Below are 22,696 nucleotides of genomic sequence, written 5' to 3' on the forward strand. Positions count from 1 at the left end.
GGAGAAGAAGTAGAAGGAGGAGGAGCTATCCGTTTGTTGACATCGGGTAAAAACGACTATCAGATGAGTGAAGACTGATGATAATAACTCAATTTCTCGCCGTCATCAAGACATACAGCCTTGGCGAAAGCTAAGGTAAACCAGTGCCTGGTGAGCCATCTGCTCACACACCGCTGACCGTTTGTAGCTTGCATTTCCACATAAAGCTGTAAGCTAGCGCTAGCCCCACTAGCGTTGTTAGCTTGCATCATAGCAGAGAAAGTCATCGTTAGACACAAGCTAATTGAGAGGTTAAATGCACTGGTGACACCGTATCGGCAAGTTTAGGCTTAACTTAGAATAACAAGTGTTGCTCTTTGGTGTTTTGGGATGTTGTGAGTGAAAAGGCTTATAGTTGTTTTCTGTGTGTTAGCAGCTACCTAGCGTTAGTGTTAAAGTAAAGAATTGTACAGTGTAGCTAGCTGGAAAGCTAGCTAACTTAGTATCAATCTACTGTGTCTGCCAGGATTCATTGCTATTACTAACTAGCACCGACAAAAAGACAGGGCAAGCTAGGTTACTAGCTTCAGCTTATCAGCAGGAGTCATTCAGCTTATTGTAGATAATATTAGATAATTTTGTTACTAACCGTAAGGTAAAAACAAGTTGTTACAAAGTAGCCAACATTAGTTGCTAACAATAGCCAGCCATGGGCATGACGATTAACTTTGCTAAGCATGAAAAGGTCCACAACGCCTGCAAAGAGATGGTCTAAAAATAAAAATGCGGGCTCAGGTTGTTGGGGAGCTAAGGCATTTTGACAGTAATATGTCAACCAGTTCATTTAGTACACACAGAAAATACTGTAAGAGTGTATAGAACATGAGATAATTGTAATGCCTTGGCAGTGTCTTTGATGTTTTGCCATTATTTTGGATTGAATGTCATTTACTTTGATTGCTAACTATGTCTGCAGTCAGTTTGTATTTTGTTTGTCACATGGTCCAAGGTAAAAGGGCACCACACTGAACATTTTATTTAAGAAAATGTATAGGAATCCAAAACAGTAATGTTCAGCTGCAATAAATGCCAAAAACAGTGGAAAAATGGAGGTCATAGTAGCTTATTTTTGCACTTAAAATCACAGTGACTTAGGACACAACTTTACTTTCTGGGTTTTGTATTCTCTAAAATATATTTTAAAATATAAAAGTCTTGACACGTAAACTTTGTAAAGGGCCAACCTTTCTGGAATAGCATACAAAATGAATGTCAGAGGTAAGCTCTGACAGAGTTGACAAAAAGCCATGTATTTATTAATTTCAAAGCTGTTGTAGTGAGGAGCCATTTTATGTTTCAAAGATGCTAAGAGCTCTCTTAATCAAAATACTAATTTTTAAACCATAATTCTTATTTAGTTTGGATTTAAAAGAACTACGGCATCAACCTGTTATGGTTGAGACACACCCTATGAACTCATCAAGAAATAGAAAGCTTACCAGTACTTGAGCAGCATTCCCACCTTTTTGGAAACCAGGAAGTGAGACAGAGTCCTTGTGATATGGCTAACTCCTTTTTTAAATCACGTACAATGCTCTAATGATCTGGCACCAGAGTACATAACTGAGCTTCTCACACTGTACCGTCCAAACAGGCCCCTCAGGTCTGCCGGTCTGGGTCTTCTAACTGTTCCAGAGTCCAGGTTAAAAACAAAGGGTGATTGAGCCTTTTCAGTTCTTGCCCCTTGGCTTTGGAGCAGCCTCCCACTGAGTATCAGATCAGCTGACTCTGTTCACGTCTTTAAATCTTGTTGCAGAACTTACATTTACAGATTGGCCCTTCCTGACAGTTGATAGACTGTGCGTGTGTATGTATTTGCAGCCACGTATATATATTTGCAGGCTTACAGTGATATATGTGATTATATGTTTATGTAGGTGTATGCATATGGTTATATTTTATTAATATCACTCTTGTTTTGTATTTTCTTCAACTTGGAAGTTTGAAAAGTGCTCTACAAAATTACAAAGTCTACAAGTTATTATTATTAATATTAATATTTTATACCTGATTAAATTATGTTTTTGTAGTTTTGTATCTGAAGGAGTTGACAAAAATGTACGACACATCTTTCAAGGGTCAACAGTTTTACAAAAAACATTTTAAAACAATGGTGATTATAACAGTACATTTTTACATCAATGTTATCAATTTGTAAAGTTAGTTTTACATTTTGAAGGCTTCTAACACCTTTTTGATGTGTTGGAAGTTGGAAATTCTCATTTGGGACAAGACTGTTTCTGGCAGAGGCCAAGTTTAATGTTTAAATAAACAAAACAAAAGCATATCAAAATATTTTAGAAATCACATATTTTAGTACATTTAAAAAGAATGGAAATTAGTGCATTGGTAAGTATTAATTTTAGGATTTTTTTTTTTTTTTTTGGCCCAGTTCTCAAGAATGGGAGGTTCACATTTGCGTCCATCACATTGGAAATATGAATTATCCAAGTCAGAATGTCAAGTGTAACTCTTTTGCTGTGTCCTGCTAGAAGCAGCCTCCTGCGAAAAGAAATTTCTCCAAATCCTTTTACTACTGTTCATTGTCTCCTAAGGTCCCCTGTACTGCCCTGTCTTTGATCTGAGCCAGAGAAAAAGAGGCTAACATGGCAGCCAAAGCAGGAGACAACCCAGACAGCCTCATGACTCTGGCAACGATCTTCTGCCTGAGGAACCTTAGGAAGACCATGTGCTACCAGGGATTCAGGAACAAGCTCTGTCTGCGCTCGGACATCTTCCTCCCCAGTGAAATCTGCGACAAGCTGGTCAACACGTAAGTAAATTTCTTAATTTTCATTCTGGCAAGATGCCCCATGTCTGTCAGAGTATTAGCAATACCATGCCTGAAAGGGGCTTTAGATTCAGTGTTGTATTATTTTTTTGTTTAACAGATACATGGAGTTGGTCCACACAGACAGTAACTTTGAACCAGAGGAGAGCTTCTTCCAACTATTCTCAGACCCTCGCAGCACCAGACTGACCAGAGTACAGCTTAGAGAGGACTTCATAGGTGACAGAGATCTGGAGGCCATAAAAAAACAGGTGGGATGTCAGAAATTAGACAGAGACCAGTTTTTCAGAGTAAGTCTGTGGAAAATGTCAACTAGGAAACTAAAATTAAAAGGACTATTGTTGTTTTTTTACAGTTTCAATCTTTTTGTAGTTTTCTCTCCCATCAGTGTATGATAACATTCTACTCATTTCCCACTGTAACTCTAGAGACAGTTACCAGTTGACAGTGTGTATGAAACAGCGTAGCACAAGCAACTTTATTATCTAAACCTTTTTATTTAAAAATGAGAACTAAGGAGAACCTTAAAGTTATTAACTTAAGTTATTAACTTAACTATCAGTTTTAAATGTAAATGTTAGATTTTGGAAAACCACTAACTTCCTCACTCAGTGTTGATCTACCTGACTTACTGTTGGTATGCACCATTTTAGAAAACAATTAATGGTTATAATGGACAGTTTAGGTTTGTCTTTGTGGCAGTAATTAAAGGGTCACTGAGGTATTTTTCAACCTGTACCCTATTTCCCCAGGTTTTTATGTCTATGACTTATGGAAACATCACTTTTTGAAACTGGTCCATTATTGAATAAGAGCACTGCAGCCAGTAGCTGTGAAACAGGCTGCAGTGTAACCAAGTGGGGTATTTGCACCACCGCCAGTGTATGTCCACTTTAAGTGTTTTTGCCACTGACAGGCTCAGACTGTTATTCTAAGTGGTTGAAAACATCATGGAAAGGATCCCTAAAGAGTGTATAGAGTCAGCATATTTTCACAAATAACTGGTGAATTAAGGGTTTTATTTTGACCAAACTAGAGTTGCTGATTGTTGAAAAAATGGAAAAACAAAACAAGATGGCTTTTGTAAAGGTACTGACACACCAAGCCGACGGTCGATTCTCGGTCAATGTTTGGGCGTTGGTGAGTGTGTGCCGCCCTCATTGGCCACTGGTCATTTTTAGCAGAAACATTTCCAAATGGTTATGTTATTGTTCACTGGCGCACAGTAAATATGCTCTGTTCTTTCAACATTGGATTGGGTTGTTAATGAGCTAACTGGCTCACTAACCTCAAGAGGGCCTTCTGATTCATTTTTTGAATGACGATTACAGACTGCTGCCATTTGCTGTTATTGTGAGGTATGTCCTCTCATGCAGGTGCAGAACATACCTGTTCATGTGTAAAATGTTCAACCAGATCTGGTTTTTGTGTTTTTAAATGATTATCCATGTTCACAAAACAGACCATTGAGTTCCTTGAGCAAGTTTTATTTAGCAGTTAGAATGACCCTGGTCACTGTTGTGAAAGAGGTATTACTTTTTGTAAATGCAGCATTCAATCTTGGCCCCTCCCCCCTGCACTGATCATATGTATACTGTTAGTTAGAGCACTGATGTAGGAATGCTACATGGAGTACCCCAGAAATAAGTCCTAAAACCTGGAAGTAAGTTAGCATTTATGCCTTCCCGGTTCCCTCGTCTCAAAGTCAAGTTTTTTTTTTAAAATGGGTTTTCGATTAGATGCCTGAATTAGGGTCTTTGGTTAACACAAGCTTAAGAGACTTTCATGTTTTGTTCTATGACATAAAATACGTCAGTAAAAACCCCGCTCAAGACCTTTGAAGCTTCTATGTGTCTTAAAAAAGTCGGTTGCTAAGAAGTGGCTAAATGAGACCACAGAATGTCTTTATGCCAAGCTGCGCTAAAAACAACTTTAGTCTTGTTATGGTGGTGATGTTATGTCATGGGACCGAAGCTTAATTTGTTCGTAGCCTAATGTTAGCTTTTTAATTCTGGCAATTGCATTTAGGCTTTCAAGTTTGTAGGTTTATTTTGGACGATGATCTAAAAGCCAATGGAAAAAGCCCATAGGCTTTTTGACGAGGGAACCAAAGCGATGCTAACTTCCTCATCAGCTTACAGAAAAACATCTGGGGCCTCATGTACAAAGGGTGCGTACGCACAAAAACGTGGCGTACGTCCTTTTCCACGGCAAAGTTCAGATGTATCAAGAGTGAAATGACCGTGGAAATGTGCGGTGCCTCACGCCAACTTCATGGCTGACGTACGCACGTTTCTACAGCTGTTGATCCTTTGGCGACACTTAGAGGTGATGCTGGGAAACTGTTATAATAAATAAATGTGAAAACAATTAGTCCTCAAGAGTGATGTGCACATCAGAGACACATGAACAATTAACACTGATGAACAATTAACACACCCACGTGTTTGCTATTAGATTAGTGGATATAAAAGCATGCGCAAAGTGGTGCCAAAAATACCGTTAACAACGTTTTAGCAGTATTTGCCGCATTGGTTCCCAAGGGCAATCCTCCTGGAACTGTGCGCAGAGCTGCGGCCGACCTTAGACCGTGATACAGCGAGGAGCCATGCGCTGCCTGTATCCATACAGGTGCTGACCACACCGGGACTCCTAGCAACACAGGCATTCCGGAGGGAGCTGGCCGACCGATCGGGACTGTGCCAGTCGACCCTGAGCCGAGTCATGCCAGCTGTGTGGGACGGAATTATCCGCATGTCAGCCAGGTATATCAAATTCCCATATGCAGCTGAACAGGCCAACATTAAAACGCAATTTGCAGCGAGAGCCGGTTTTCCTAATGTTACCGGAGCTTTCGACTGTACACACATTATAAAAGCGCCATCGCAGGATGAATTTGTTTTTGTCAACAGGAAGCATTTTCATTCGATCAATGTACAGATCATATGTGATGCACAAATGCAATTAACCAACATTGTGGCGAGGTGGCCTGGTTCAGTGCATGATTCATACATTCTGAGTAACAGCATGGTTGGGAACAGACTACAAGCTGGCACTGTGCGCGATGGGTGGCTTCTTGGTGAGTAAATAATTTATTCCTTTAGTTGTCCTAATATCAATCCCCATGATGCACACTGAATATGTGCGCCCCCAAATATTATCCTGCCTTCACAGCATCAGTACTAGTCAGTGGTTAAAGTTAGTGACTTGTTGTTTTTTAAACTACAGCTTCAGAGCTTTCGAACAAGCCCCTGATTGTCTCTGTGTGTAAAGTACTCATGTCAATAAACCGTGCGTAAAGTGCGACATTTCCTAATGAGCCTCCCCTTTTCCCCGGCGCACTTCTGCATTCATTTACAACAATAGACAATAGTGTGTGATTCGTCTAAGTGGTGTATAAAATTAACAAATATAAACTGCAAATCCAGTTCACATAATTAATTGTCTGCTTTCAACTGACCCCAGGCGACTCTCTGTTCAGACGGGTGAGCTCCTCCTCTCCTGTCCCCCCGCCTGTTTTGGCCACACTTTGGCGGTGGGCAGCCCTCCTCTGCTTCACGTCCACCTTAATGTCGGACCACTTCATTTTTAATTCTGCGTGTGTACGCTTTTCTGACCCCACTGCATTGACAGCCTCACACACACTCTCCCACTCACTCCTCTTGTGTTTTGTATTGATGCCGGAGGACAGCGTGCCAAAAAGTACATCTTTGCGCGTCTCCACTTAAATGAGTAGCGTTTCCAATTCGCATTCTGTGAAGATTTTCCTTTTTCCCCGTCTTATTCATTCTTTTGTTTTAGTTTTCTGATCGTGCAGAGAGGGGAATCTCAGGTGCAGGGTTCATTTAAATATGATTTGCATATTTAAATGGGGGCGTGGACAGGGAGGGGTCGGGTACTCCAACATGGGCGCTCAATTCCACGTTGATTGGGATGTACAAAGGAAATGTGCTTGGATTCATGTGTACGCACAGATTCATACATCTGGATATTTTTGTACGTACGACGTTTTCTGGATTCAAGCGTACACCATGTTTCAGTAGGAAATCCACGCAGGTCTTTGTACATGAGGCCCCAGCCCTGGAGCACTGTATTTGTTGTAATGGGAAAGCCGGTACTTAAGCAAACTAAGTAAGCTAACTAAGCTAACAGGCTAGCAGGCAAAATTTGTCTCCTGGGCCGTTTGCTTTGCATTTCTTGCATTTGTCAGCGCTACATCCACCATTTTTGTAGCCTCCTCTTAGATGCGTGCTGCTACTACCTGGTGGTTACTTTTCTATAAAGTCCTGACCTCACCTGTTGTTCCTGGCCAAGGGCTACAAACCGCTGAAAATAGAAAAAGAGTTTGTCTCACCACCTAGCGTTGAAAATCTAACATATGGGACACTATAAAAGTAAACTCTGGGCTTGACGATGTCACGTACAACATAACATAACTTTCATTAAACATCTCTGTAACGCTGCATGCAAGAGAAAGACTTACTGTTTTTAGCCCAGAAGCTAACTTAAGCCATTCTCGCTGCCCCTCGTCTCTGGAACTCCCTACCACCTCCCTCTGCCACCTCAGAGCCCGACAGATAGTGGATGCCTTTAAGAGAGGCTTAAAGGCTTTTCTTTTTTAAAGAAACTTTTGACTTGGCCTAGGACTTTTTGAATTTGTTTTTATAATGTTTTAATTGATCTACCTTTTTTACTGTGTGCTGTAGCACTTTGAGATTTTTTTTATAAATGAAAAGTGCTTTATAAATTAAGTTTATTATTATTATTGTGCCATTCTAACACAGGCACAGGTGTGATCGTATCTCTTTCAGAAGCTTTAGAATCCAGCCTTGAACTGCAGATTCTCTTCGAAGGCCAGATAAAATAAATCCATGGTGATAAAATCCAACACTGAGTGTCTTTTGTGATTATTTATCCGTTTTTCCGATTAAAAATGAAAGTTGGGAAATGTTTAACTTTGGGTAAAATGGTCACCAACCGTCCAATCACAGTGCAGAAGGGGCAGGACAAATACCACAAAGACCAGCAGTCAGAGAGGACAAGTGCTGAACAACAACAACTGCTGTTTCCAGCTGGAAAAAGAAACGCTTTGGTGGGCACACAGCCTTATTAAAATAACACCAAGGATTGTCTGACCAATGAGAATTTAGTTGGACAAGAGCATATAGACCATCCAATTGACCAACCAACCAGAAGTTTACAGCCCTAGTAATGTATCATAATAGTAATTTATTGTAAATTAACCTGTGGCTCCTACTCCTACAGTGTGTACAGCAATTTAGAGATGATAATCCAGTCATTAATGATTGTAGCATACATAGTGTGATTGAAATTTTGAAAAATTCACTAATAATTACTTTGTGTGTTCTTCCAGGACCTGATTGAGCTCCACCTCACTTACTGCAACAGTCTGACATCCCGGAGCTTGAAAACACTGACCTGCTTCCGTGAGACCTTGGTGTCTCTTTGTCTCTTCGGCTGCAGCCACATCTTCCACAGGAAGCGTGGCGCTCCTCTCGCCTGCAATGAAGACACCGAGGACGAGGAGGAGGAGAGCCCTGCTTCTAGGCAAGCATTAGAGACAGATTTTAACTTTCAGGGGTTCAACCGCCTCAGGTTGCTCAACTTAGGTGGCCTGCCTGACGGGTTGGATGCTGAGACCCTGCTCAAACCCCTGAAGTCACTCACCTCACTAGATCTGTCTAACGTACAATTGCTGGGAACAACTTTTCTCACGCAGTGGAAACACAGACTGGCATCTCTTGTTCTCTACAATGTGGACCTGTCAGAGGAGTTGGTCAATACAGTGGTGGAGATCGTTAATCTCAGGTAAGGTGGGCTTTTATGTACCAGTAGTCACTGTGCTCTTTTACGTCATTATCAGAAAGAATTCTGAAATTTGTCGTGTGTCCCAGGACATCAACTGTTTAATATCCCTAAATACAAAAATACAAAACATTTAACCAAACAACAAAACCATTTAACAAATGCTACAAATATTCCAACAAATGCTACAAACAGACATTAAAAAAAGGGAATGCAGTGCAACAAATTATTGATTACCTATTACATTCAGTGTTCAACCCAGGCTACTTAGAAGCCATACTCTTGATTAATAGGTTGACAGATTGAGGGACAAATGAGTACATCAGCCCGTTCAGTAGAGCCACTTAACATACATTGTAATTACATTTCTTGTGTGTATTGCCAGTTGATTGTGCCTGCTTCATACATGCTAGTGGCAGACCATGGCACACATTTTACCAACATGTAGGTTGTGGTAGAAATTTGCATGTGAAGTCAAGTTCTGTGTATCTTCACCTCATTCAACCAAGTTAAAATACAATTATCCACTGGACTAAAGTTGTAGAGATAAAAATGTTTATGGACTCATTAGAGATGCCTCGATGAGGATCTGCTATCCTTTTTAGGTGCTTTTAGGTGTTACAGCTCGACAAGGCCATTTAATTGGCCTTCTGTCCTTGCCCCAGTATACAAGCATGGGAGGGAAATCAATTTATTGACTGAAGTATGTCCGACTTTGCTGCGATAGGTGGAGATATGCCCCCTATCATCTTGTTATTATTGGACCTTTTTCCCCTTTGACCTATTACTTCACAGACCAAACAATCGACAAACAAGTTAGCTATGGTTAGCTGGCGGCAAACTGGTACTGCGGTGGACAACTTAAGAGCTCTGCACATTTTGTACGTGCTGTATGCTTTACTTTTTGTGCATGTTGTTACCAGCTTCTTCTTCTGTTACCCATTTAATGGTATTTGACTTGTGGGTCAAAGCCTGGGGGGGGGGGACTGTAAAGCATGTGCAGAGTGCCTGTTTGGGTCCATGTAGGAGTAATTTGATTCCCATTTACATTATCTGGGTGTGTTAGTCCGACTTTGAGAAATATGATTTAGTTCAGCTTTTTCTAATGTCATGTAAACGTATTGAGTGAAACTGCATTTGCCCTCATATGCTGAAGGACCACATTGAGGTTTAGCAGTGGACGAATAGAAGAAAAGCTGCAATGCTTAAAACTGTTGGTCATGCAATATGTATTTTATGGCATTCCAGTTCAGATATGCAAAATATGGAAGGATGGAATGGAAATTTATACATGTATTTGCTGCACCTAATGTGTCGCAGATAAAAAGAAAATGCTGAGTTACTTTCCTGGAGCTCTCCACCCAGCACCACAACATTAGCTGTTATATTATTATTTATCTGTTAATAGACATGATTAGGTCAAAGGAGTTGAAAAGTTTACAAAAATGTCATACAGTCTCTCTTTCAGTATGAATGTTCAGTTGTAGTTCCACAAATGTTTTTTTCTTCAACTTCAGCAGTAGAAGAAAAGTCAAAGCAGCCCAGCATCAGATCTTATTGAATGGCACTTAAGGCAAATCAGATGGTCAAAAGCTAGGTTCATTTGAATTTATTTATTTTATGGGGACATTGTAATTTAACATTCTTCCAGTACAGAGAATTAAAGTGATGTGCTGTACAGAAAGTTTTTAGCTTTTGCTAATTTTCAACTCTTGTCCCATGTTGGGCCGGCCCTTCTACTTTCTTTCCAGGGTTTTTTAAATGGAAACACCCACTCAGCTCTCAGCAAAAAGCAATGGTGTAGGTTAGAGTGGTGAGTGCTGATGAAAATAATAACTGAAAAGGTTAGTTTGGGTTTTTTGAAGTGGGGTTGTATGAGATACCTATCCATAGTCATTGTACTATTTTTACTTCTTTATCTTGCTGTCACACAGCCCTAGGAAACTGAAACCATTATATCGCTCTCCTCAAAGCCACCAGACTCGTTTGACAAAAACAGTAGTTTTACTGCACAGAACACACAATAACAGTGTTTGTTGTTATTGTGCGACTTTTGGATCCAAACTAATGTGGCGTCCACAGCAGTACGTTGCTTACCTTATGTGCCAATTAGGATCTAATTTTGAAGATCAATAACACACAATTTTCAAAGGAGGCTTGGCTCAGTCACAAAGAGGAACATCAAGTGGGCTGGGGGGGATTTTTATGTAGCAACATCATCATACAGAAACCTAAGTCACGTGGGGAAATGTGCCAAGAGGGGCTTGGGAAAATAGCATTTTGACACCAAAACATACATACTTTGACCAAAATTTGAATGTTTGGATTTGAGTATATAAGTACAAGAAAAGTACAGAAAAAGTCATCATATTACGAGAATAAAGTCGTAATTTAATGAGAAAAAAGTCATAATATTACGAGAATAAAGTCGTAGTTTTTAAGGAAATAATCAACAACAAACAGAATGAACCTGCTTGTGGCAGCTGCTCTTCGTCTCAGGTGTGTTGCCTCGACACACATTTGGAGGCAGGGCCGGAGTGGGACTCATTTTCAGCCCTGGAGTTTCATGCCTCAGACCGGCCCACTTTAGATCACGACCTATTTTAACCTTACATGTTAAGTCTACAATAGCGCACTGTTCTCTAAAGCCTTGTAATTTACTGTATTTTTCTAAAATATTTCCAATTCAGTGCAAGTAAGGGTTGCTTCACAATAGAAAATAGATTTATTTCAACATGAGTGCACATCTCCAACATTATTCTTAACAACACAACATCCTTTTCAACAATATCAGAATCTATATTCTGTTCAAATAAGTAGTGCCCACTCTGGACTTGTGGGCTCATGGCTGGTGCTTGGTGCTGGATCTTGCTTCTGAGGGGCTACAAGACAAAGTTTCCCAGTTATGTGGCGTCGCATCATAGAAGACAGGAGACAGCGCCAGTAGCTCAGTCTGTAGGGACTTGGGTTGGGAACTCGCCTGTTCGAGTCCCCGTCCGGACCAAATATGGAGCGTAGACTGGTAGCTGGAGAGGTGCCAGTTCACCTTCTGGGCACTGCCGAGGTGCCCTTGAGCAAGGCACTGAACCCCCAAAACTAGCATAAATCAGGAATAATGAATTTTTTTTCCACTGCATTGTGGTGTCAGTCTCATAGAATTTGACAACTGAAAAAAAACAACAAAGTGCTAAAAAGTGCATATAGTGTTCCCTTAGTGCCACTGTAACACATTATAGGCTGACTTAGAGTTGTGGTGGCATTCACTTGTTCTCCAAGATGAGATCAGAATGATGCAAATTGGATGGCGTTGTGCTGCCCGTGTACTTTACGTTTATGAGACAGTTATTACATATCACGTAGTCTTTATTGATTTTGTTTGTCCAGCTGTGTTGCAAAAGCCCAGACTTTTGACTTGGTTTTGTCAAACTCAAATTGGCATGGGAAACCATTTAGAGCACCTGTTTTAAAAAAAAAATTGATATTTGGCACCGGTGTATCAGTAACGAATCACAAGAGTAAGTAATAAGATATATTGTAGTGTCAATATTTTGTCCAACCACTAGCCATAATTGATATTTTTCCAATAATGTATGACATAAAAATGTGAAACAGGATACAAATATAATTCATGTCTCATGTCAGTTTTGTCAAAAAAAAAAAAGAAATCAGTTATTGCAGGTTTAATGAACATGCAATATCTAATGTAACCTAATTACATCATCCTTAACTAATGGACTAATGGGGATATTTTGCAGGCATGGGATGATTTTATTAGAAATGTAAAATTTCACTTTTGTTTTTATTGATTTACATCTTTTAATGATAGTGGATTAAAAGATTGGGTGTTTTCCAGTCTGTCCTAATATATTTGCTCCCATTGCAAAGACAATATCAGTTTTTATAACATTTGTAAAGGTATTCATTTTCCTGCCCCAATACAAAAGTTCCACTAATTATTTGAAAAGAATGTGTCAGTGTCATTGACGAAACTCTGCATTCCTCAGGCATCTTGACATCTCGCGGGAGAGCAGACGGACCTCTAAATCTAAGATGACTAGGAAAATCCTGACGGCCATCGTACAGCGTCTGGTCAACCTGGTGTCGCTGGACATCTCAGGCCACATTATGCAAGACAACTGCACAGTTCCACACTTTGAAGAAGCCATGGGACGGCCAAGGTGGTTAACCGACTCCAGAGTGTACCTAGGATGTAAAAAATGTCTGATTCAGAGTTTTTATGCCTCCGCGCTGGCAATAGTTGTGGCCGAAAGAATTATGTTTTCAGGTTGTTTGTCCATTCGTCCCATTCTTGTGAATGCAGTATTTCAAGAACACCTGGGGGGAATATATTCAAATTTTGCATAACTGTCCACATGGTCTCAGTGATGAACTGATTAGATTTTGGTGGTCAAAGGTCGGTCACTGTGAACACCTTTAGGGAATTTCTTCAACTATGGCAAAAACGCTTGGACTCAACGATGAATTGATAAGACTTTGGTGATCAGGGTCACTGTAACCTCGTCTGTCTTATGCTCATAAACGATATCTCAAGAACGCATTGAGAGAATTTCCTCAAATTTAGCACAAACTTGACATAGACTCAAGCAATGAACTGATTAAATTTTGGTGGTCAAAAGATAAAAGATCAAAGTCACTGTGATCTCATAATTCATGTTTTTGGCCAAAACTCAAGAATTCATATACTAATTATGACAAAATTTAACGAAAATGTCTAATGGGATGAAAGTATGAAGTGATGACAATATATATCCAAAAAGTCAAAGGTCAACATCACTGTGACATCATAACGTTCTGCAAATGTTCTGCAAAAACCATTATTTAACCAAAGGTCATTATTTAATGTCATATCTCAAGAACAGAGGGGGAGACATTTGGTCAGATGCTGAATTGGTAACACTAATCTTGTCCACCTTGAAACTGTGCTGATTATATAGACCTTCAGTGCTGTCGGGGTGTGAAGCATTCATGTTTTCACAGACATCGATGTAAACTGTGACTACAACTTCACTACATACAACTGCAAGGCAGTAATTCTAGTACTGTATGTTATCTAACCCCAGATGAGCAGTGAACTTCTGAACAAACCAGGTTTTTCTCTCTTTTAGCATTGAGCCATGCAAGAGCAGCATCTATCCTTTCCAGGAGTTGAAGAGGCCCCTGCAGTTCCTGGGCTTGTATGACACCACCCTCTGTAATGTGACACACATCCCTGCTTATAAGGTACCGGATATTGAAAGGGTCGGACACACATATCTATTTATGGTTGATAATAATTGGTTACAACTAAAGCGACAGTCCATTCTGACAAACTAGTTAAAGCATTCTGTGATTGAAATGAAAAAATTGTTTTTCAAAAAACAGTCACGTGTGAATATGAACAGGTTATTAACAGGTTTTGTTCTGTGATTTAATTCTGTGTGGTGCCGGCCTTTTTCAGGTGACGGGATCAAAGAACGAAGACCAGGTCCTGAATGCCATTGAGGCTTACACAGAGTTCCGCCCTGAGCTGGCCCACAGAGCCATCAATCAGCTGTTTGACATTGCAAGGATACAACACTGCAGCCAATTGCTACGAGCTTTGCAAGTATGATCAGTTTAAGTTGTTCTTATAGGAGGTGACACTAGTGACTTCCAATTAAATCTTGATGCCACAATTCCACATTTTATTCCTGTGCCACTCTCACATACCTCTCCTTTAAATGTCTGTCCTTTCAGCTTGTGATTGCAGCATTGAAGTGCCATAAATATGAAAAGAGCGTCCAGGTGACGGGCAGTGCCGCTCTCTTCTACCTGACCAACACAGAGTACCGCAGTGACCAGAGTGTGCGGTTGCGCAGAGAGGTCATTCAGGTGGTGCTAAATGGAATGGAGCAGTACCAGGAGGTCACTGTAAGTCTACTCTGTGGCCTAACCCCCATCTCTGATAAGCCAGGCTCTACTTGAAATTCATACCAATACCAAAGCCAATACAGACAGAATACTTATGCATTCAGTTATTTTGTGTTGAATGTATAGAAAAATTAGATCAATCTGTAGAATTTTTGTTTTTAAACTATTTCTGTTGAGCAGTATCAAACTATCTTAATTACATCCACAATTATTAAATGTCGTTCAAAAAGTGACAAAGTATAAACTCAGCCAAATAAAGACTCATAGGCCTTTTTTCATCTACATTATGTTAATAATAATAATGATAATAACATTAATAATACATTTTATTTGTATAGCGGTTTTCAAAACACTCAAAGACACTTTACAAAAAAACAAAATAAAAACAACACAGTTAAGAGCAAGAATGGGGATTGAATGCAAGCCTGAACAGGTGGGTTTTAAGCAAAGATTTGAAGGAGTTTAAGTCTGTACAGTTATGGATGTGTTGGGGGAGAGAGTTCCAGAGGGAGGGGACAGCAGTGGAGAAGGCTTTGTCCCCCCAGGTTTTGTGCTTGATCCTGGGGGGACAAAGCCTTCTCCACCATGCAGCAGTGGAGAAGGCTTTGTCCCCCCAGGTTTTGTGCTTGATCCTGTATGGTGGAGAGAAGAGATTTGCATCAGAGGAGCGGAGACTGTGGGAGGGGGTATGATGGTGCAACAAGTCAGTGAGGTAAGATGGGGCCTGGTTATGGAGGGCTTTGAAGTTGAGGAGAAGGACTTTGAACTGAATGCGTTGAGGAATTGGGAGCCAGTGGAGGTTCTGAAGGACGGGCCTGATATGGTCCTGGGAGCGGGACTGGGTGAAGAGACGGGCAGCAGAGTTCTGGATGTACTGCAGTTTATTGAGGACTTTAGAAGATGAACCATACAGAATGCTATTGCAGTAGTCGAGTCTGGATGTGATGAATACGTGAATCAGAGTTTCTGCAGTTAAGAAGGTGAGTGAGGGGCGGAGCCGAGCTATGTTTTTAGATGGAAGAAAGCGGTTTTGGTGATATGATTAACGTGTGGTTGAAATGAAAGGTTGCTGTTGAAAGTGACTCCGAGGTTGTGTAGAACATTAAGACTGAATATATGGATGGTTTTAGTAAGGGAACTGGGGTCGATTATGATCACGTCTGATTTGTCACAATTGAGTTGTAGAAAGTTAGTTCACATCCAGGATTTTATTACAGTGAGGCAAATGTCAAGTGTGGAGCAGATTGCTGTAGTGATGGATTTTGTGGCGATGTAGATCTGGACGTCGCATAGCAGTGGAAGTGGAGGCCGTATTGGTGGATGATGTTACCAAGCAGGAGGATGTGAAGGATGAAAAGGAGAGGACCAAGCACAGAACCCTGGGGGATGCCTTGATACAGAGGAGTGGTGGAGGAGGTGCAGTTATTGATATGGATGAATTGCTGTCTGTTGGAGAGATATGATCTGAACCAGGAGATAGCCGTGCCAGTGATGTTGTAACAGGTTAAGACGGGAGAGTAGGGTGGAGTGGTTGATTGTGTCAAACGCAGCAGTGACATCAAGCATGATGAGGATGTTGAGGTGTCCAGAGTCGGCGGAGAGGAGGAGGTCGTTGGTGACTTTGAGAAAAGCTGTTTCAGTGCTGTGTTGTGGCCGGAATCCGGATTGAAACGTCTCAAATAGGTCATTGGAGGTGAGGTGGGTTTTGAGGTGAGTGGCAACAACATGCTCCAGGATTTTTGATAGAAAGGGGAGCTTGGAGATAGGCCGGAAGTTGGTCATGATGTCGGGACTGAGTCCGGGTTTTTTGAAGATAGGGGTGACAGCGACGAGTTTCAGAGGATCTGGGACTAAGCCGGAGCTGAGGGAGGCATTGATGATTCTGGAGATGAGTGGGGAGATAGAAGGGAGACAGGACTTAACAAGTGAGGAAGGGATTGGGTCGTGAACTGATGTAGAGTTACTCATACCTGTATTGGCTTTTGTGAGGTCCAGAGGGGTCAGAGGGGTGAAGTGTGACAATGGCGGAACAGAGGTGGGGGGGAAGAACAGGTGGAGGGGTCGGGAAGGGAGGGGAGGTGGTCAGGTTGCTGTACATGGTGTTAATTTTGTTTGGAAGAATGACAAGAATGAATTGCACTTGTCAACTGTGAAGGATGTGGAGGTGTTGTTGATGGGTTTCAGAAGTTTGTTTATTGTGGAGAAAAGAGTTTTGGGGTTGTTGGAGCCAGAGTGGATGAGATGAGAGTAGTAGTTGGACTGGGCTGTGTTCAGGGTGTTCTTGTAGTGTAGCAGGTGGTCTGTGTAGACTTGAAGGTGAACTGGTGGCTAGTCTTCTTGTAGAGTCTTTCCAGCTGATGCTTTCGGGATTTCATGGCATGGAGCTCAGGGGTGTACCAGGGGGCGGAGTGAGTGAAGGAGACAGTTTTAGTTTTGATGGGGGCCAACTGAGTTAGGAAGGAGGAGAGGGTGGTGTTATAATAGAAGAGGGTGGTGTTATAATAGGACGAGGCTTTTGTTGTTCAGAGATTGTGTGTTGAATAGAGCCAGTTTCAGATGACGTTGCTTTAGGACGGTCTTAGAGGACTGAGGAATAATAATGGGTTGTAAATTCTGGGCATGTCTGTGAGCAAAGTGAGGCTTGATTGAGTAGGGTCATTCAGTGATGATAACAGGAATGTTTGTGGGAGGCAGAACATAATTGGTGGAAACATATTGTGAAGGCCTGGGAACTGTAGGATGTTTGGGATTTGACCTGGAGCTGGCTGATGAGGTTAGTGGCAGTTGCAGTTGGAGTCTGTAGGGGGAGAGGTTGTGGGAGCCAGTACTCGCAGAATGATCTGTAGAGGAAGAAGAGGAATGCACTGAGCAGGGGGTGGGGCATGTAAACAGTCACGGACGTGTGTTTTTTACGTGGTGTGTACAGTGTGCGCTATGTTGGCTGCTAGCATGTCGCTACCTAATTTGCTCGGGTGCAGTCTGTCATGCCTTTCTGTGTCTCCCTCTGTGTCCCCGTCCCTGCCCCACACCAGGTCCAGAGGAACTGCTGCTTGACTCTGTGTAACTTCAGTATTCCAGAGGAGCTGGAGTTCCAGTACAGTCGGGTCAACCAGCTGCTGCTGAAAATCCTGGAACCAGCCAGGCAGGATGAGTCTATCCAGAGAATTGCTGTGCACCTCTGCAATGCTTTGGTCTGTCAGGTGGACAACCATCACAAGGAAGCAGTGGGAAAGATGGGATTTGTCAAGGTAACATCAAGATGATCTTTACTCTCACTGAGTATTCCTGTAATTGTCCAATAAAAATGGGGCAGTTACAATAATTCTTGAGTACAAATTATCTTTCCACTGTTGTTATGAGCTATGATTTTCTGCTAAATGAGGTAAGATTTTATTTGTGCTACTGACATTGCCTTATACCTTTGGGGGAAAAAAAAAAACATGCCAAGTTCCACTTAATTTATTAAGCTTTTTAAATCTTTGTGAGGAAATTCATCCTCTGTATATGAGTTATACTAAGAGCTGTGGGCAGCCACAGAATAATTATTCTAAGTAATTTCACTTTGTTAGAGATCTTTTAGGCAGACAAAGGCAAGCCTCTAATAGTATACTAAGTTCACGGAGGTGGTGCAGTGGGCAGTGTATGTGTGTTTGGCTGTAGAGGACTTAAAAAAGACAAGAGGATACAGAATAAACTTACAATGCACTGTGTTGATCAGTCAACTCAATGCAAGCATACATACCAGTCATAATGCTATATATGATTGTACAAATTTACTGTTCACTTCAGAGACATCACAGTAGAGGATGCAACAGAGAATGCAACAGTGTAGACCCGTCACGAAAATTATGTTAGTGCCTTAATGTACGCTACATTGATGTAACCTTTAGGATACATCAATGTCATCAGGATATGTTTAGGATACATGTATGTTTGTTGACGTAATGCCAGGTTCAGACTACACGATATCAGCCTGATCAGAGCCCGACGCAGCTATTGTATGGTGCAGCTCGGATCGTGAAGGACAATCAATATCGTTTGCTTTAATCCATTGTTTTATTCGTGTAGTGTGTCACAGTAGACGACAACCGCTGCCAGGCTTTGATTGTGAAACATGCAGAAACTTGTTGTGGAGGATTCAGTGACTTGCATAGTTTGCATGCAGCACTTCAAATGTAGCTCCTGCCATCTGGTGGCACTTTTTTATGTTACTATAATGACAGTTCGGCTGGAACACGAAGGACCATAGTGACTGAAATAATTGTAATAATAATAAAAATAGGACAAGAATAATCTGATGACATCACAAACGTCGTGAAAGACGACCAGGGATGATTGGTCGTGGACCAATGTGTGGTCTGTCCTGTCTGTCGCCCAAGTCACGGCAAGATTTTATCACTCCACAACGGCCTGATCTGACATAGTGACTGTCACAAAGGACAAAAATGTCATGTAGTCTGAACGTGGCATAAGAATGTCCCTTTTTCACCCCGCTTACTTGCATGAGTCACAAGAAAAATAAAACAACTCTTCAAAGACAGCACAGCGTAGCTTACTGGAAGCATGCAGCTGCACTTTTGGAGTAGAAGAGACGCAGTCCTAATTGATAGTGTTAGCTTGCTAACCCCTGGCAAGAAGTCAAAAAGTTTGTCGTTTGTAGTTTTACCCTCCAACAACTTCATCCTCCACTCCATAATCCCACCAGCAAACTGTCCGGCTCCCAGGCCGTCTGTCCCCAGGAGCCAACTGCAGCACACTGGCTGGTTAAAAGTGGTAACTGCAGTGTTTCCAGAGCTTCACTAACCTTGTCTATTAGTCACAAGATGCATCACTTGCATCACTTTGTTTTTCATTGGCCAAATTTTGTCTTTTGTCTTTTTTGGCTACCCCTATAAAAGTACGATTGTATATATACTTTCTAATATATATTACTTAAAAAAATACATGTTAAATGTGTGTTTCATATTCAAATTCCAATGTTTGAGTATTCTTAAGAATTAAAAGTTTATTGCTCTTTGAAAGGCTGTACTTGCTTTATTATGCAACTGTATAGTTATTATATCAGTGGCATAAAATAGTTTCAAAACGACAATAGCCTCATTTATCAAAGTTATTTCTGTGACAATACAGCGTCCAGCAAAAGTAGTTATGGTGACAGGCCTACTACTGTTGTAACTTTCCTAAGTTGAACACACCTTTTATAGTCAAGTACAAACTAATGTGCAGTGCCTTTCAACTGGACTCATGATTTGTATTTCATCTTTTATTTTTTGATTACATATGGTCAAAACAACTACATACTTATATAAGCTTTCAAATCTCTTTTTTATCCATCACCTTCTTCTTTCTTGGTACTGTGTGGTGATTTTGGAAAATCTATTATCCTATAGCAACACACCCACACAGACACAGCCCATAATATTGTTTTGCCCTAGTGGCACCATTGGTGTGAAATTATCCTGACAGCTGTCAGCGGATTATATTTTTGTTTTCTTTGATTTTATTTCCTCCTCCACAGACAATGTTGAATTTAATACAGAAGAAGCTGCAGGACAGAATGGTGAGTCTCAGTTTTATTCCTTCTGAGTCTTTTGAGCTTGAAATGTTATAGACACACCTGACCCAGTAGAGTATTGTAACCAATATTCTTGCCTGCATCACACATATTTGTGTGTAACAATCAAATGTAGGGGATTCATGCCATAAAGATTGTGTGTTTGTTTCCCCTCAGTGTGACCAGGTGATGGAGTTTTCCTGGAGCGCTCTGTGGAACATTACTGATGAGACGCCCGACAATTGTCAGATGTTCCTCAACTGTCGGGGCATGAGTCTGTTTCTGGAGTGTCTACAGGTGAGTCAACACCCTCCAACACTGCATCTGTTGTGCCTTTTCTGAAACCATAAGAACCCACTAAAACCTCCTGCAGACAGTGAGATTTTAGCAATCTTATAAGTTTAATGCAAGCTACACTGTACGACATGGATCTAATAAGCCTGGGTACGACGTTAAGTTTGAGACTGCAGACTGTACAATTACAACACCTACTGAATCACAGGCTAAGACGTACGTCCATCAGTGTCAATACGCAAGAACAAAACATCATCAGCATGTGTCATCCATCTACGCTGCGTGATTCATGTTTGTTTTAATTTTTCTAAAACAAACATGAATCGCGCTCTTGCTATAGCGGCATTTCTGTGTAGAAAAAAGTCTTGAGAAGAATGTGGACAAAGTTGTGGCTGGGGAAAAGAGGCAAACTTGGCATGCAAATTTTACTACAAGAGCTCGAAATAAGTATTATTAGTGTCTACTAGCATTGAGCGTTGTTGCGCCAATCTGTGTGTCATTTCATGCTGCGTTTATGTTGGTTGGTTAGTATATGTAGGTTGTAACACTGAGATGGTCTCAAATTTCTGACACTGTCAGAATTTCATTCCAGGCTGTCTTTGATTGCAAGACCGTGATAATGACCATCCTTGAACCTCTCTCACTGTACGACACACTGTGTGTGTAGACGTTTAAGAGCCACGACCAAAGATATTGCCACGTTTCTTTCATGTTGGTCATCATTCGTCTGGGACAGCCCAAAATCGCATAGCGTACACTAGGCTTAAGCTGACTTAAGGATTTGTTGCTTACATCTTAGAAATATATACAAGTGTGTACCTTAGTTATCATGCTTTTGAACTATAGGGCAGTAGTCTCCTGATATTTCCAGTGTGTCTTGATATACCTCTCCTTTCATGATATGATCTTACTTCAGGAGTTTCCAGACAAGCAGGAGCTTCACCGCAACATGTTGGGACTTTTGGGAAATGTTGCTGAGGTCAAAGCACTGAGGCCACAGCTGCTCACCCCGCAGTTCATCACTGTATTCAGGTAAGAGAGCTGTTAAAAATCAGTAGAAAGTAAATGAATTACAAAATGCTTCTGGTCAACCTCTCCAGTTCATTAATTAAACAGCAACAACCTATTAGAAGTGTGCTTGCCAAGGTGTCAGAAATACAAGATATTCTAACTCAACATTGTGGTTGCCCTAATGCTGTTTTCATACAAAGAGAGATAAAGCTACAGCGTGACCAGCTACATTGTCCCTGGGTCAGCATTGGAGTGTTGCGCAGGCAGTTCATTTATGTCACCACGGGCTTGTGTGTAATTTGCAACAAAGAACCTCAACTGAGCGTCATCTAAAGTTTGTATATGGTCAAAAATGTATCTATGCTTTTGATCAAAATCTGATCCCCATTTGAACATAACATTTTGCCACTCCATCGCATCCCCTACTGCACCACAATACATAGAAAGCTAGCATAGCGTCAGCTAACTCAGCTAAATAACACAGCACCACAGCTAGAAACAAAAACGTATGATTGGTTGATGCTTCGCCGCATCATTGGAGCACAAAAAAACGTTAAGGCCAGCTCAGGTTTGCCTTGTACCATGTCATGCATGTCTGCAGTGCATGGCATCAGTTTGTAGCTTCATGTCACCGGCCTTCATTGAAAATTACTTGTAGCCTGTTGCTGTATCGCTTGTAGTGTGAACGCAACATTAGTGTAATATACAGTCACTGCTCAAACAAATGAAAGCTAGGGCAAAATATTTTAAAAGATATGTATTTTATTACTTTGCATGGAGACTTGAATGTACACAGTGAGACAAACTACTGTACATACCTGTAACTACTAATGCTGATGGTCCGATGTCCTGGGTTTGAAACAAAAGTCAGTTGAAGTTAGTAAACCCACAATGAAGATGAAAGATGAAATACCAAAGGATACACAGCATTACAATACTGTGCCATAGCAATAACACTATGACAACAGGCTGAAGAGTTTACATATGTAATAATTACATTTCACTGAAATTGTATTTTATATAATTTAATGTGACAAATTTATTGATTAATTGCACCGTGTCCTATCATTGGAGCACCCACACAGCCACACCATAGCCTCACCCACACACATAATAAGGTCTTACTACACTGAATGAGCCAAGACAAGGTACAGATAAACAACTAAAATTTTTGAACAACACAACTGAATAAAGGGTTTGTAGACAAAATTGAAATTTGTGTCTGAGGGTTATTATTTTCATACAGACTGCTCATCAGATACTTGCTGTTT

At 40.9% G+C, this 22,696-nt stretch overlaps 1 protein-coding gene across 1 annotated transcript in view; it reads left to right on the forward strand.

Annotated features, from left to right (window-relative positions):
• The window catches only part of zer1 (zyg-11 related, cell cycle regulator), a 30,776-nt gene continuing 8,080 nt past the window's right edge, over positions 1-22,696 (forward strand). Inside the window, exons 1-12 of the mRNA XM_033647699.2 lie at positions 1-135; positions 2,595-2,812; positions 2,931-3,081; positions 8,205-8,659; positions 12,661-12,834; positions 13,783-13,897; positions 14,115-14,261; positions 14,393-14,566; positions 17,599-17,814; positions 20,085-20,126; positions 20,298-20,417; positions 21,331-21,446. Coding sequence (XP_033503590.1) covers positions 2,646-2,812; positions 2,931-3,081; positions 8,205-8,659; positions 12,661-12,834; positions 13,783-13,897; positions 14,115-14,261; positions 14,393-14,566; positions 17,599-17,814; positions 20,085-20,126; positions 20,298-20,417; positions 21,331-21,446 — 1,877 coding nt within the window. The 5' untranslated portion in view covers positions 1-135; positions 2,595-2,645. The remainder of the gene's footprint in view (positions 136-2,594; positions 2,813-2,930; positions 3,082-8,204; positions 8,660-12,660; positions 12,835-13,782; positions 13,898-14,114; positions 14,262-14,392; positions 14,567-17,598; positions 17,815-20,084; positions 20,127-20,297; positions 20,418-21,330; positions 21,447-22,696) is intronic.

This window comes from Epinephelus lanceolatus, chromosome 19 (genome assembly GCF_041903045.1).
Source record: "Epinephelus lanceolatus isolate andai-2023 chromosome 19, ASM4190304v1, whole genome shotgun sequence".
NCBI lineage: Eukaryota > Metazoa > Chordata > Actinopteri > Perciformes > Serranidae > Epinephelus > Epinephelus lanceolatus.